This window comes from Suncus etruscus, chromosome 7 (genome assembly GCF_024139225.1).
Source record: "Suncus etruscus isolate mSunEtr1 chromosome 7, mSunEtr1.pri.cur, whole genome shotgun sequence".
NCBI lineage: Eukaryota > Metazoa > Chordata > Mammalia > Eulipotyphla > Soricidae > Suncus > Suncus etruscus.
This window is the reverse complement of record NC_064854.1, coordinates 7,396,796-7,412,818: the sequence shown is the minus strand read 5'-3', so window position 1 is coordinate 7,412,818 and position 16,023 is coordinate 7,396,796. Positions and strand designations below refer to the sequence as shown.

General features: G+C 51.4%; 1 protein-coding gene across 2 annotated transcripts in view; it reads left to right on the top strand.

The window, feature by feature from the left end:
- The first annotated feature begins 1,577 nt into the window (after positions 1 to 1,577).
- Positions 1,578 to 16,023, top strand: part of VAPB (VAMP associated protein B and C) — a 28,741-nt gene continuing 14,295 nt past the window's right edge. For both annotated transcript variants that reach the window (XM_049776366.1, XM_049776365.1), the window contains exons 1-2: positions 1,578 to 1,753; positions 15,856 to 16,008. In XM_049776366.1, coding sequence (XP_049632323.1) covers positions 1,696 to 1,753; positions 15,856 to 16,008 — 211 coding nt within the window. In that variant the 5' untranslated portion in view covers positions 1,578 to 1,695. The remainder of the gene's footprint in view (positions 1,754 to 15,855; positions 16,009 to 16,023) is intronic.

Genomic DNA, 16,023 nt, shown 5'->3' with positions numbered 1-16,023 from the left:
TCTGCATGCAAGGCAAACACCTTACCTCCATGCTATCTCTCCGGCCTCTAGCCTGTCCTTTTTAAGGCCTTATTTTTCAGTGTAGAGGGCAGCTTCCTGGTCAGGTATTCAGCGCAGTGCCTACTAGATAGTACACATTTAAAACAGGGTAGCCTTTTAGGTAATTTTATTCCATTTCTGCCGTGACTGAGAGCAGGGAGGAACATAGCAAGCAAGCAGGTACCATCAGTGGCTTCTCCATTTATAGTTATTAATCCTAGACGTTCCCCATGGCACCCTCATCCCTTTCATAAATAGGATGCTTGCAGGAAGACTAATTAATTAGTGCTTTCATTAGCATGTGGGGTTCCTAGCAGTACCTGGCAGTCTCTCAGCCATTGCAAAGTGGAAGTCTGTTTTTATTCATTACTCTTATGGACCAAAGAAGACTTTTTATTTTGCATGGATGCATGGATGAAATCAACGGCAAAGCGTAGACAAACAGACACGTGTTGGTACATCCGTGTGCTGCTTGGATCGCTTTATTCCAGACTCAAGGTTGTTCATAATCAAAGACCAAATCATAACTCTTCATCCCAGCCATTGGGGTGGGTGAGGTGGAAAATCATCTGAGAGCCATTTATAGTTTATGTTTCTATCTTATTGACCTAAAACTGTTTTGCGGAATAAAAATTCATTAGGCTATTTTAGGGATGTTGTCAAAACCTAAGGCCTAGTTTACAGTATATAAAATGTGGTAGAACGTATCCATATCTCACAATAAATAAATTTTAGTTTTAAAAGTATTACAAAAAAGGAGGGAGGGAAGAGATTGGGGCATTGGTGATGGGAAGGTTGCACAGTGAAGGGGGGGTGGTTCTTGTTATGACTGAAACCCAACTACAATTATGTTTGTGATCACGGTGTTTAAATAATGAAATTATTAAAAAATAAAATAAAATTCACCCAAAATAAAATATAATAAAATTGTTTTTAGAGGGTCAGTTTAACAGTAGAGCAGGGTATGGCACTTTCCTTGTAGATACAGCTGGCCTGGATTCAAATGCTGGCATTCCATGTGGTCACCTGAGAGAGTGATTCTTGAGCAGAGAGCCAAAAGTCATATCACTGGGGATGTGGCCCCCAAACCAAAAATTATAAAAATTGTTTTTCACTTTTCTTGAAAGAGAACCAAATAAATTATACTTATTATAAAAAAATTTTAAAAATAAAAATATTAAAAAATCTTTTTCACTTTTCTTGAAAGATAACCAAATTATACTTATTATAAAAATATTTAAAAAAAAAAACAAACCCAGCCAGCCAGCCAGCCTGAACGCAGATCCTCCTTCCAGCTGTCAGTTCTCCCCTCCAAGCCCCGCCCCTTGCCACAAGCCACGCCCCCTCCCGACCCAAGCTCCACCCTTCATCCGGAAGCTCAGCTTCCCCGACCACCCCCAACCCGGGCTGTCAGCGATGGCGCCTGCGCTCTGGCGCGCCCTGGCTCGGGAACGGCTTCGAGCCTCTGAGTGCGCATGCGTACGTCGCCGCGTCGCTACGTCGTGCGTGCGTGCGCATGCGCACCAGGCCTCCCGCCGCCTCGCCCTCGCCCTCGGCGCCCGCAGCGCGTAGGCCGCCCCCTCCCCCGCGCGCCGCCGCCGAACCCCCAGGCGCTCGAAAGGGGGCGCAGGGGTCCCCAGACCCGCGGCCAGGAACATGGCGAAGGTGGAGCAGGTCCTGAGCCTCGAGCCGCAGCACGAGCTCAAATTCCGAGGTGAGTGATGCCCTGCGAGCCTGGTCGGGGTGTTGGGGGGCTGGGCCTGCACCCCAGATTGCCCAGGGGGGCTTGCACCCCGCGGGTCTTGCCCCCTGATGGCCCCCCAAGGGTGATCTCGCGGGGCCCCAGCTTCCTGACCCTGCCTTGGCCCACCACCACCCCCACACCCCATGCCTGCACCCCTGGGTGCGCCCCTCCATGCTCACCTTGCTCCCCATGCCTGCACCCCAACCCTGGCAGGCCTGAGCAGGGGCCTCCCTGCCTGGAAGGAGAGCCTCGAGGACCTGGGAAGCCTGGCACCTCGCTGCCACGTGCCTGCTGAGCGGGCAAGGGAGCCCCACTGGGGCCATTGGGGCCTTGGCTGGCTGGCTGGCACGTGGGTCCCCTCCCACTTGGCGTTTTGGGGGGGGCTGGCAGGTCCCAATGGCCTGTGCCCAGCCTAGAGGGTGCTTCTTTGCACCCTGTGCATTGCAGAGCTAGCCACCCACTTATCCACTGGAGTGGGGATACACACAGGCCTTGCAGTGCCCACACCCCCCATACTGGTTGTCTAGCATGGGTGGGTGGGTGGGTGCTGGCTGGGCCCCCGAGCATGCCTCATAGGCCAGAAGGTAAGTGAGGGACAAGTGACACTAGGGCTACGGGACAGTGAGGGGTCGTCTTACTGCGCGCACTCCCAGCCTAGAGGATGCTTCTTTGCACGGAGGTGTTACGTCTGGGCGTCGTATAGCCGGCCACCCACTTACCCACTGGAGTGGGGATACACACAGGTCTTGCTGTGCCCCCCATACTGGTTGTCTGGCCTGTGAGTGGGTGCTGGCTGGGCCCCTGAGCATACCCCATATGCCAGGAGGTAAGTGAGGGACAAGTGACACTATGGCTATGGGACAGTGCGGGGCATCTTACTGCACACACACACACACACACACACACACACACACACACACACACACACACTCGCGCGCGCGCGCACACACACACACACAAACACTCGCCCACCCACTTTTCGGCGCATTGTAGGTGCTTATGAATGAATGCTATCCCCCCCATGGCTTTCCAGTGCCTGTGTTGCCCTAATTTGATGACTGGCCTAGCGTTACCTTGCTGACACTTGGCACTTGGGAAGGCAGCCCCCCCCACTTTTGAACTGGGGGGTCCTGGGGGTTAAGTCCAGCAAGAACAAATTGTCACACCAGCAAGGGGAGTGAAGTGCTCCAATACTGAGCCACATCTGTGGCCCTAATCTTCTGACATCACATCTATTAGTGGGTTTTGGCAATGCTGGGATGTGACCCCAGGGGGTCCCCCCTCTTCTGAACTCCCCCCATCCCAGCCCAGGCCCTTCACCCTTCGCTCTCATCCCAACCAGGGAAAGTGCTTCTGGATTGGTTACTTGAAGAAAGGAAGACTCAAGCCTTAGCCTTGCCAAACTTTTCTTGGTACAGCTCTGTCCTCCAGCGGAGCTGCCCCATAGGGGCTTGGCAGGTTGGAAGTGCCCTCCCTTGGGGGTCTCTGCTTCTTCGCTGAGGTCTAGGCATGCCCCTGGGATCCAACCCGTCTTGAGCAAGGACCTGCTTTCCACCCAGGTCACCCCACTCTCCCTCAGTCCCGGAGAAGGACGCAGATGACCGAATCAGCAAGAATAGCCCAAGGGGTGGTAATCCATGGGCTTAGCTCCTGGATGGGCCCAGTTGAGCTATTTGCTTTCATTTATTTATTTACTTTGGATTTGGGGAGAAGGGCACGTCTTGTGCTTGGGTTGTTCCTCACAGTGCTCAGGGAAACATCAGTGTTCCCAGGATGGATCGGGGATGATGGGCTGTTCGTGAAACGCGGCGCCTTGCCTTTCTTCCTTCCCATCTTGGCCTTGCTGAGCCGACTTTAAGCTGGAGACAGTACTCGAGAGATCTCAGAGCTGAGCAACGGCTTTGCATGCAGGGGGCCTGGGATTCAACACCGGCACCACATACTTCTCTGAGCACCACCATGCGTGACCCCAAAACCCCAGATAAAGAAATGAAGCTTCCCTGGTAGATGGCCAAAGGAGGGTTTGGAGCTGAGAAGCAGAAGCACTGTTTTATGTGGTCTGGAATCAGGGCCTCGTTGGTCGTTCTGTGGTGTATATATTGGATCACTCGATCGAGTGAGAGCTGCATGTTGAGCGGGTCCGACTCTCCTCCTGGGGTTTCCTTGGGATGATCAGTTATGCAGGGCAGCTTCACTCAGGAGGTTAACGTTTGAAATGTTGGGGATCTCACGGTTGTTAGATGGTCCCGACTCTTGTCTCCATCTTCATCTCATGTCTCCCCAGATCTGGGTGGGTATGGGGAAGTGTGGGCCAGCTACAGTCCCCACCCCCACCCCATCTCCCACCCTGTTGAGGTAAGGGGTCCTATTCTCAGCCTGAGCATCTTATCAGGGTGAGGTCTCAACCCTGGGGCCCTGTCAGGCTTAAGGGGTCCTGGTTTCAAAGTATGGATATCTAGGGGTTGAAGGGCCCTGATCTCAGAGTGTGAGGGTTCCGTTGGGGAAGGGTACTGGTCTCAGAGCCTGGGGTGACTCTAAGGATTGAGTCCTGGTGTCAGAACTTGGGGGTCCCATTGGGGTGATGGTCCCAGTCTCAGGCCAGGGGTACCTGTCAAGATTGAGGGATCCAGTTTTGGAGCTGGGGGCCTGTAGGGGTTTAGGGTGCTCTCGAGGCCTGTCACTTCTTCCAGAACCTTCCTAGACCCCCACCCTCTACCATACCCAACTGCTGCCCATTCCCATGGCCTTTTCTGAGTCACTTTGAGGGCATTTTAAAATACTTCCTTATATGTGTATTGTGTATATATTCGAGGCACTGTGGTTTACAGTTCACCCTCAGACTCCCTGTATAAGCGCCCAACTCCTAACCCACCACTGTCACCTCCAGGGACCCCTCCTACCCACCTGAACCTCTCTGCCCTCAGTGAGCTCAGTTCTGGAAAGTGGTTCCCCAGCTCTCTTGTCTGGGACCCTTCGTTGTACCTTTATTTTGTCTCTTCATTGTCCTCATCTGAGAGCTCACCCCATCCCGAGTCCGTCCCTCTCCTGGCCCAGATCTGGCCATGTAGCATTCACTGCAGGCTGAGTCCCTCTTGTCTTATTGCAGATTCGACGTCCACTGTGTCTCTCCGTCATCTGTTCCTGGACATGAGAGCTCTTCCCAGATCTAGGCTATTCTGAGGAACTGGGGGTGCCAGACTTAGTTTGTAGTCGTGTCTTTGAGCCTAGACCGTGGAATTGCTGACTTTGCTGGAAGCTTGGGTCTTAGGTTTTGGAGAAGTTTCCTTTTCATCTTCCAGCAAGGTTGAGGCCCTTGCTGTTTCCACCCGAGGTGGCCACGGCCTCCTTTCCCATACGTCTGTGCATGCCAGTACACAGGCTCATTTTCTCTGGTGCCAGAGTCACTGGTGCAGAGTGAGGTCTTTTTTTTTTTTGGTTTTTGGGCCACACCCGGTAATGCACAGGGGTTACTCCTGGCTATGTGCTCAGAAGTCGCTCCTGGCTTGGGGGACCATATGGGACGCCGGGGGATCGAACCGCGGTCCGTCCAAGGCTAGCGCAGGCAAGGCAGGCACCTTACCTTTAGCGCCACCGCCCGGACCCCAGAGTGAGGTCTTAATGACCTTTGCTTTCCCTCTCCCTCCCTACTGAGGGGTACAGTGCAGGTTTTAGTCCACCCATTGACCATCTGTGCATCATGAAAGAAGTATTTCTTCATCCCTTCTCCCCATATATTTGAGATGAGACTTCCACCCCCCTTGTTATGTTTTATTATGATACTTTATATATCTTGGATGTTGACCCTTTGCCACATGAGTGATTGTCAGATACCTTCTCGTAGTCTCTGGGGTGTCCTTTGATTCTGGCGATTGTTGCTTTTTTTTTTTTTTTTTGCAGATTCTTGGGTGCCTTTTGTCCCTGCTCCCTCTCCTTTCTCCTCCCTTCCCCCAAAGTCCAACTGTGGGAAATACTGTTGTTTTGCTCCTTGTCTGTGCCTGTTGGTCCTTCTTCACATCCCGACGGCTTCCCGACTCCCAACCCTGATGCAGGTGGCCCTGCTGTGGATTTAGGGGTGTAGCAGGCGCTCCCCGCTGCTACATGCTCACTGGTATGGCTGGTTACCCTTTTGGGGGAGAAAGTAGGAACTTGAGCAGTAAAGATTGCATCCAGGTTCAGGCTGCTGTTTTATGGTGTAAGAAGCATTGTTTCGAGTCGTTAGTTCCCCCTCCTATTAATGTGTAATTTAAGATTGTTTGGGAAGCTCAAAAATATAAAGGCCTGCAGAGAGTCAGTTCTATGCAGTAATGGTCTCTCTGGTGCTAAGTACAGCATTAACTCTCCAGCTTCCGTGTGGCACTGGTTTTCCTCCTGTTGCCTGTGCCCAGCAGAATGCCAGCCGTGTGCCTGAGAGCCTTGGTGACCACGGTCCCAAAGAGGTGACTTCGTCTATCTAATTATCAACCAGCTTGCCTGGCCCACGCAAGTAGTCCTAAAGTTCTCAGTTCTACTAAACTTAAATCTTCATGGATAGTACTACTTCCTGTCTTCCTTTTTCCTTTCTCCCTCCCTCCCTCCCTCCCTCCCTCCCTCCCTCCCTCCTTCCCTCCCTCCCTCCTTCTTTCCTTCCCTCCTTCCCTCCCTCCCTCCCTCCCTCCTTCCCTCCTTCCCTCCCTCCTTCCCTCCTTCCTTCCTTCCTTCCTTCCTTCCTTCCTTCCTTCCTTCCTTCCTTCCTTCCTTCCTTCCTTCCTTCCTTCCCTCCCTCCCCCCCTCCCTCCCCCTCCCTCCCTCCCTCCCTCCTTCCTTCCTTCCTTCCTTCCTTCCTTCCTTCCTTCCTTCCTTCCTTCCTTCCTTCCTTCCTTCCTTCCTTCCTTCCTTCCCTCCCTCCTTCCTTTCCTTCCTTCCCTCCTTTCCTTCCCTCCTTCCTTTCTTCCTTTCCTCCTTCCTTTCCTTCTTCCTTCCCTCCTTTCCTTCCCTCCTTCCTTTCTTCCTTTCCTCCTTCCTTCCCTCCTTCCCTCCTTCCCTTCCTTCCTTCCTTCCTTCCTTCCTTCCTTCCTTCCTTCCTTCCTTCCTTCCTTCCTTCCTTCCTTCCTTCCTTCCTTCCTTCCTCTTCTTCCCTCCCTTAATCCCTCCTTGCCTGCTAACTTTCTTCCTTCCCTCTTTTCTTCCTTCCTTGTGTTTGGAAGAGATGGATGAATCTTTGCTTTAAGGTTGTCTATAGAGTCTCACTGTTACCTTCATACCTGCTAGCTCGGCCTCCAATTGTGCATTCATTCAAATAGTCATTCTTTGAGTTGAAGCTCATTTTTGAAAAAAGACCACCTCTTCACCATTTTTAATGCTGTTTCATTTATGAACGTCAAGCCACGTCAAGCTGCACAGAGAACTTGGCTCCTGCACAAGTCTTAGGAATTCTTAGGAAGGTCAAAAATCACTCAGCAAGTGAAGGGCGTGATCACTCACCCCAAACCCCTCGCCTGGCTCCTGAGGCTGAAGCTTTGACTCCCTACATAGGGAATTAGCTCCTTGATCGGCTCCTACATCCCCCATTTGGATTTGAAAAATGCTCTTGTCTGCCAAGATGGCCATGGCCCGCGACAAATGAGTGTGGCGTCTCGCGAGGTGACAGGGAAGACGAACGTCCGCTGCTGGACCACATTTGTCAAGACAAGGTTGCTCTTTGACACCAAAGCAAGTCAGAGCCCTGCCTTGGTCTGTGCCAGGGCCTGACGGGTCAGAGTCAGCTGAAGCCCCTCGCTCTGGCTCCATTCAGCCCTGCTCACCCTCACCAGGCACCTGTTGCATCTTCGTGGAGGTTTCGTTACCTGATTGGGGTGGGGTGGGGTGCTACAAAGAAGGAACAAAGGTCCAAACTTTTGAAAAGCCCGCTTTGAAATCATTTCACGAATTCCACTTGCTCAGATCAGATTGTCCTGTGGTATATCTGTTCTACCTGTGATCTGTTGTATCGTTTTCAGTACACATTGTCCATGCCCAGAAACATCGGCCGCCTGTGTTTTGGGGATTTTTTTTCTCTCTTGCTTGCATGTCAAAAAAACCCAAAAAAACAAAAATATACAAAATAGTTAGGGACCAGAGCAGCGGCGCAAGTGGTGTTTGCCTTGTATGTGTTGACCTAGGATGGACCGCAGCTCAATTCCCCGGCGTCCCATATGGTCCCCCAAGCCAGGAGCGATTTCTAAGCACAGAGCCAGGAGTAACCTCTGAGTGTCACTGAGTGTGGCCCCAAAACAAAAGTGATAAATAAATACTGGGATGAATCATGGGGTACTTTTTCTTAGTCACTTTAATTACATAGAACCTCTCCAAACAGGCTGTAGTGTGTCTTGGTAGATGTGCCTACCCTGCAGCCCTTTTACAGAGTTATAGGTCATTTGGGGACCAGTCGGCGTCTGTTTTGTCCTTGCGTGGTGTCGACGTGTGCATAAATCCTCATACCCCAATCCTGAGGGGAAAGCGGAAGCTGGTCTGGAACAGGGTTGCCACAAGAAATAAGCCAAACCAGGCTGGAGAGAGACAAAACACAGGTCCAAGGAACCTTTCCACTGGGGAAAGGTGAGGAGAGAAAAGAGGCCTATGGGGACTGCAGTCTTTATTGAATAGAGCCACCCCAGTGGGTGGAGAACAGGCTGGGCCAGAGAGCCTTTCCAGAGGTTCTCCCTGCCCAAGAGGGTTTTTGACATGTAAAGAGGAAGCCATCTTGGATTAGGGTGAAGACCGTTAACCCAACACATGGGCTCTGCTTATGCCATCAGCACTCTGGCATCAGCACTGCTGACAGGCACCAAGTATTGGACCCCTGTGACATCTCTCTGAGGAGAAGCCCCCACTCTGAGGGAAAGCCCTTGCTTGGAGGAGCGTCCTCGCTCTGAAGAAAGACCCCCACTCTGAGAAGCCTCTCAAAGAGAGGCTGCTTCCTTTCCTCTTTCTCCCTGGTGGGCTGCATCCACTTCGTTTTCAGACCATCATGGAGATGTGTGTAGGGTTTGCTCTTCCATAGCCGGCCTGTCTCTGACGGTGACCCTGTGAACATGGCTGCCCTCTGGGCACTAGGCACTAGGCACACACAGGCAGCAGTTGAGGGGAAACTGATTTGAATTCTCTCTGTTGGTTGAATTGATTTGTTGGCATCTAGCTATCCTGCTGGACTCTCCAAGGAGCTGAGCCCGGCCCTTCTGACCTTTCTGTAGTCAGACACCCTGACGAGTGAAGGGAAGCCATGAGGCATCCCCTCAGCCCTCTTCCGTTTGGGGACAGCACTGCATTTTGGTCGTAGGTGTCTAGCTGCCATCCTATCTTCTCAGCAGGGTTGGGGAGTCCATGTCAGAATTGAGGCACAATGTTTGGCAGCCAGATGTTCGCTATGAAGGGATCAGCCCACATCTACCCTGCTTCCAAAGCTCGATGGCTTTGGCCTCTTGCTCCTGTCAGTGAGACTGAGGGTGATGGATGATGGCTCCCCTCCTTTGTCTGTTTCGCTTCCCCATTTGCTTTGGGCAGTGTGTGGGGGGCACCCTGCTAAAGCTTAGAGGCTACTCCTGGCACTGTGCTCAGGAGTAACTTCAGCCATATCACTGGAGCCCATCTGCGGTACCCTAGGATCCAATTAGCACCTTTCCCCCCTGTGCTCTCCCAGACCCCTTGTTTCACACACACCATGCGGTAGCTCACATCTTGGGGATCACCCTGTGCCCCATCAGGCGAGCTGGACTCCCTCAGGTCACCCATCTCTCTGTCCACAACCCTCCCCAGGTCCACCCCTTCCCTCCTCTCCCTTGCCTAGCAGCTTGAGCAGAGTGGAGTTTGTACCCCTTTTCTCCTCCTTGCGTTTCCATCTTCCACTGGCTGTCCTACTGACTTATTTCTCCGCCACTGGAACTCAATCATGGTGTTTCCTTCAGGAAAGTGTTCTTGGGGGCCTGAATGATAGCACAGCAGTAGGGTATTTGCCTTGCACGCGGCTGACCCAGGACAGACCCGGGTTCAATCCCCAGCATCCCATATGCTCCCCAGAGCCTGCCAGGAGCGATTTCCATCTCTCATTTGTAGGTTGTCAGAGTCATCACACGCACAAACACACACCACGCACACACATACACAAACACACACATACCACACACACACACACACACACACACACACACACACACACACACACACACACACACACACCCGCCACTCCCTGGGTACCTGCCCTGGACTGTCCCATTCAAGCCATCAGTGGGAAGGACCGTCCCTCAAGCTGCCTTCCACCACTCCAATGTTTCTACACTACCCATTGCCTGTGGAGCTCAATGCCTGCTCATCTGGTCTGCCTTTACTCTGTAGTTTTTCTGTTTTGTTTCTGGGGGCCACACCAGGTGGTGCTCAGGGCTTGGCCAGACTCAGGAAACCCCTGCAGGGTGGTAGGGATGGAACCTTGCAAGGCAAGCCCCTAAAGTCCTGTGGTCCTACGTATTTTTTACCCTCATTCATTCCCTCACACCCCTGTACTCAGACCAAATTGGAGCCTTGAAGGCCCCTGATGTTCTGTTTTCCCCCTCCCCAGTCTTTCCCTGCATCTGTTCAGCCCGGACTGCTTTTGGTCCTCACAGCTGACTGTGCACAGGAAAGTGAAGACAGTCAATTCAGTGCTGTGAGAGGGATACATATAAGTCGGTATGGCCGAGTGGGGACTCGACCAAATTGGGGGGGGGGGGGGACACGACTGCTAGCCAGAAGACATTTTGTCCAGGCAAGCACAAGATGGCTCAGCGCTGATACATCTGGGGGCCCAAATCCAGTCCTGGCCCCACCTGTTCTGAGTTCTGCTGAGGGTGGTCCCAAACAAAACCCAAAAAAGGTGTGTAAAGTAGCTACACCATTCATGGCGCAAAAGGGCTGGGAAGAATTCAGGGGGGTGTGGTGAAAAAGGAACCATATTCATTCAACACTGATGGCAAACTGGAGATTCCTCCAGTGAGTAAGAGCTGAGGGGAGAGGGCATTTGCCCTGCAAACGTCCATCCTGGGTTCAATCTCCAGCATCCCACAAGGTCACCAGAGCACCACCAGGAATAATTCTTCTTTTTTTTTTTTTTTCTTTTTCTGGTTTTGATTTTGTGGGTCACACCCAGCAGCGCTCAGGGCTTACTCCTGACTCTGCACTCAGAAATCGTCCCTGGCAGTCTCAGGGGACCATATGGGATGCTGGGAATTGAACCGGTATCTATCCAGGGTTGGTCTTGTACAAGGCAAATGTCCTACTGCTGTGCTATCTCTCCAGCCTCACCACCAGGAATAATTCTTTTTTTTTTTTTTAAAGTAGCCAAGATTTATTGTGGTGGGTAGGATGGGGTGGTGAGCTGAGATCAGGAGCCCACACCAAGGCGCTCAGGAGTGCAGTGCACGCCATTTGTCCAGAGGCCCACAATTTGGGATGTACTTGACTCCACAGCCATCTGGGATGAGGCGCTTCTCAGCCACCATGTCCTCAAACTCGTCTGCATTAAACTTGGTAAAGCCCCACTTCTTGGAGATGTGGATCTTCTGGCGACCAGGAAACTTGAACTTGGCCCAATGCAGAGCCTCAATCACATGTTCCTTGTTCTGCAGTTTGGTGCAGATGGACAGGAATAATTCTTGAGCATGAGTAACCTAGCACTGCTAGATGTGGCCCAAAACAAAAATAAAAATAAAAATAGGGGCCCGGAGAGATAGCACAGCGGTGTTTGCCTTGCAAGCAGCTGATACAGGACCTAAGGTGGTTGGTTCGAATCCCGGTGTCCCATAGGGTCCCCCGTGCCTGCCAGGAGCTATTTCTGAGCAGACAGCCAGGAGTAACCCCTGAGCACCGCTGGGTGTGGCCCAAAAACAAAATAAAATAAAATAAAATAAAGTAAAATAAAAACAGACAAAAAATTTTTTGACAATAGCCAAAGCTGGGGAGAATTTAATTCCCAGGGTGCTGGGGATTACCCAAATATTTCTTAAGACACTGAGTATCTGTCACTCTCCCAAGACTTTCACATAATTTTTTTTTTTTTTTTTTTTTTTGGGCCACACCCGGCGGTGCTCAGGGGTTACTCCTGGCTGTCTGCTCAGAAATAGCTCCTGGCAGGCACGGGGGACCATATGGGACACCGGGATTCGAACCAACCACCTTTGGTCCTGGATCGGCTGCTTGCAAGGCAAACACCGCTGTGCTATCTCTCTGGGCCCACTTTCACATAAATTGAGATATAAAGAAATGGCACCAAATTCTCATCACTTTTTTTTCTTAAATCTCCCATTTAGCATATTGGGTTCTTCCTACTTTTTTTTTTTGTATCAATAACTGAAGGAACGAATGGTAGATCAGAAAGAAAAATTAGAAATTGGTGCCTTTTCTGGAGAGACCAGATTCTTTGAAAAGTTTTCTGAATGAGGGGCAGGAATGGTGGCGCAAGCAGTAGGCATCATCTGCCTTGCCAGCGTTAGCCTAGGATGGACCGAGGTTCGATCCCCCGGCGTACCATATGGTCCCCCACGCCAGGAGCGATTTTTGAGCGCATAATCAGGAGTAACCCCTGAGTGTCACCGGGTGTGGCCCCCCCCCCCCAAAAAAAACCAAAAAATAAAGAAAAGTTTTCTGAATGAAACCCGACTACAGTCATGTTTGTAATCACTGTGTTTAAATAAAGATATGAAAAAATAAAATTTAGAATCAGTAATAAAGAACACACTTTTAGAAAAATAGTAATTATCAACTTAGCAAAAAAAATTTTTTTTTCTGAAAGTAAAAAAGAAACTTTTGGAGGCATATGCATTTGTAAAATTCATTCTTTAAATTTTTCGGTGATCTCGGTGTTTGCCCAGTAAATGCCCATTTTTCACAGTCTTTTGTTTGTTTTTTGTTTTGGGGCCACACCTGGCAGCCTTCAGGGGTTACTTCTGACTCTGTGCTCAGAAATCACTCCTGGCAGGCTCAGGGGACCATATGGGATGCTGGGGATTGAACCCTGGTCCATCCCAGGTCGGCTGCATGCAAGCCAAATGCCTTTACTATGCTATCGCTCCGGCCTCATTTTATACAGTGGCAGCTTTATGAAATGAAAATGACTAGTAAAAATCTGAAGTTTATTAAGTCCTTAAGTAATTTTTATTGAGGTGAATTTTTTTTTTTTTTGCATTCTAATTCATTAATACAGGGGGAAAGGAGAACACGAACATGGTTTATTTCTTGTAATTACTCAAGTAATGCAGAATTATTTTCAATCAAAATCTTAAAGCAAATGGGAGAAAGAAGGTTGGATTGTTTTTACAAAAGACCTGGATTTCCTCCAATGAAAGTGTCTTTCTGCTAGTGACGGTGTCGACTAGTTTGTAGTTTAAATCTAGTTCCCTGCAGGTTTTGACAGGAAGCCTTGAACTCTTGGGGGTTGGGATTTAGGGTGCCCATTGCCCTCCCCCTCCATCTGTTTACTCTGCCAGATAAGTTGCAATTCTTTCAATTGCTGTAAAGGTGAGGGCAGTGAGTTCCAAAGGCAGCTTGAAGTTCTGGGTGACACTGGATTGTTTTGTTTTGGTTTGGTTTTTTGGGTCACACCCGGCAGCACTCAGGGGTTACTCCTGGCTCTACACTCAGAAATTGCTCCTGGCAGGTTCAGGGGACCATATGGGATGCCGGGATTTGAACCACCATCCTTTTGCATGCAAGGCAAACACCCTGCCTCCATGCTATCTCTCCGGCCCCGACACTGGATTTTTTTTTTTTTTTTTTTTTGGTTTTTGGGTCATACCCAGTGGTATTCAGGGGTTACTCCTGGCTCTGCACTCAGAAATTGCCCCTGGCAGGCTCGGGGGACTGTATGGAATGCCAGGGATCAAATCAGGGTCTGTCCTGGGTTGGCCACATGCAAGGCAACAGCCCTACCACTGTGCTCTCTCTGACCCCAGACACTGGATTATTTTTGTGGAGGTCAGTGGAAGCTAGAGATGAGGCCTGAGTGCAGGGACCCACATCCTGTCAGCTCCCCAGGGTGTAGTACGGACATCTCTCTTGGTGCTAGCTGGGACCCCTTCTGCTGCACACCCTAGGGTTCCAGTGTGAATGTGAATGTTTTCTGTCCTCTTGGCAGCGGAGCTGGGAGTCTACCAGGAAAGCCTGGAGCCTCAGGTTCTGGCACAGTAATGGGTGGCACACAAGGTCCTGTTCCTACCTGTCAGTGCTCAGGGCTGGTTCCTTCTGTGCTCAGGTATCATTCCTGGCGATGCTCAGGTACCATATGGGATGCTGGGGGTTGAACATGGGTCAGCTGTGTGCAAGGCCACCCAAGTTCTGGAATCATCCATATGTGACCGTGAGCCAGAGGCCCCTGGAACACATCTCCCCTGAAAGCTGATCGCTGAATCGGGTTCAGATAGGATGCGTGTGTGTGTGTGTGTGTGTGTGTGTGTGTGTGTGTGTGTGTCTTGAACCCTGTCCCCTCTTTTCCCTCCCTGGGGACCAACTCGCCAGGTGCCAGTGTGGGAGTGCCCAGATGCGTTCAAATCGTGGGGGAGTAGATGTGTCGTTCCTTTCACGCCTGGGTTGCCCCCTAATCGGCACATTGATCACATTCGAATCAACTCCTGTGTTTTCCAAATCTGCCTGGCTTCCGTGGACGGGATTGTAGGAGGGAGAGTTCCCCCATCCCCTTCTTCCTTTTTGCCCTGGTCATCGTTCCCTACTTGGCCCTTCAGTTCAATCCACACCCAGTTGATTCTTTGTACCCCAGACACCCCTCGAGGAGTGAGTTGGCTTTAGATCTGCCCAGGGCCCGCCCATTGGTTCTGTCCCTCAGGGAGCACATGGAGAGACTGGGAGGGATATGGGGACCGCAGGATTTTCTTGGGGAGCAAGAGGAAGGTGGGTGTATCCTCATGGGCACCCCTACTTATTTGTACAGGGCGGCCCAGGATGTGGCTGGTGGGGTATCAGGCTGCATTGTGCGTGCCCTCCGACTGCAAGGGGTGGCCCCCAAAACAGTGGCATGGAAAGGTGGGAACACTCAATGGGGGAGAAACACAGGTGTCTGTCTGGTCTCCTGAGTGACAAGAACTCATGTGGTTTGGATTGGTTGGTCTTCAGTGTTGGGGCCACACCCAGCTGTGCTCAGGGCTAACTTCTGGCTCTGTGCTCAGGGATCTCTCTTGATGGTGCTCAGGGAATCATGGGATGCTGGGAATCGAACCCAGTTTAGCCCTGTACAAAGCAAAGGGCCTCCCCACTGTGCGAGAGTCTCCATTTGAAAAGACTGTGGATGGAGTCCTCAGAGCTGACCCCATCCCAGCTGACTCGAGGGAATGTCACGATCGGGGTGCCCACAGTCGAGAACAGATGGTCAGGGGTGGGATTTTGTTTATTCCCCTCTGCAGTGTGTGCATATGCGTATGTGTGCGCGTGTCCGTGCCTAAGCACAGAGGCTGTGGGGAGAGTGCTCGTGGTATGAATATCAGTTCCCTCCAGGGAACAGAGAAAGCTCATTAGCTGCCTCTTTATTCATCTTTTATTGTCAGGCCTGCTTTAAAAGCCACGTTTTACTTTTTTTAATTAAAAAATCTAATAAAGTCGAAAATGAATAAATAATAATAAAAAACACCCGTGGGGCTCAGAGCCACGAGCCCATGCTAGAGCCAGGCTGTCGCCTCCCTGGCAGCCGGTTAGCTCCTTGTAGACTGGGCGCTTTGGGCCCTCAGGAGTACCCCGCTGGCTGCTGGTGTCCCTGGGGGTGTTCGGTATTGGGGGTGTCAGTGTGAGAGGCTGTAGGGTGGGGCCCAAGCCTCACCGTTCAGCACACATGGCCGCTTCAAAGGGTCCCGGCCTGTTTTCCATAGCAGCCAGATGTGCATCTGAAAACTGTAGGGTGTCCCCTGCACCATCCACCCAGAGGCTCTGGGATTTGGGAAGTGTTTGGAGACTGGGATTCTGGGATGCTCTGGGATTCTGCAATGTTCCAGATCCTCCCCTGTTCCTAGCCCTTAGTTGGCTTTCCCAAGAGCAACCCCTCCACACCTCTACCCCCGTTTACACTCTGTCTCCCCTTCCTGCTCTAGGCCCCTTCACCGACGTGGTCACCACCAACCTGAAGCTGGGGAACCCCACGGAACGGAATGTGTGCTTCAAGGTGAAGACCACGGCGCCACGCAGGTACTGCGTGCGACCCAACAGCGGGGTCATCGACGCGGGCGCCTCCATCAACGTGTCCGGTAGGTGCCCAGGGT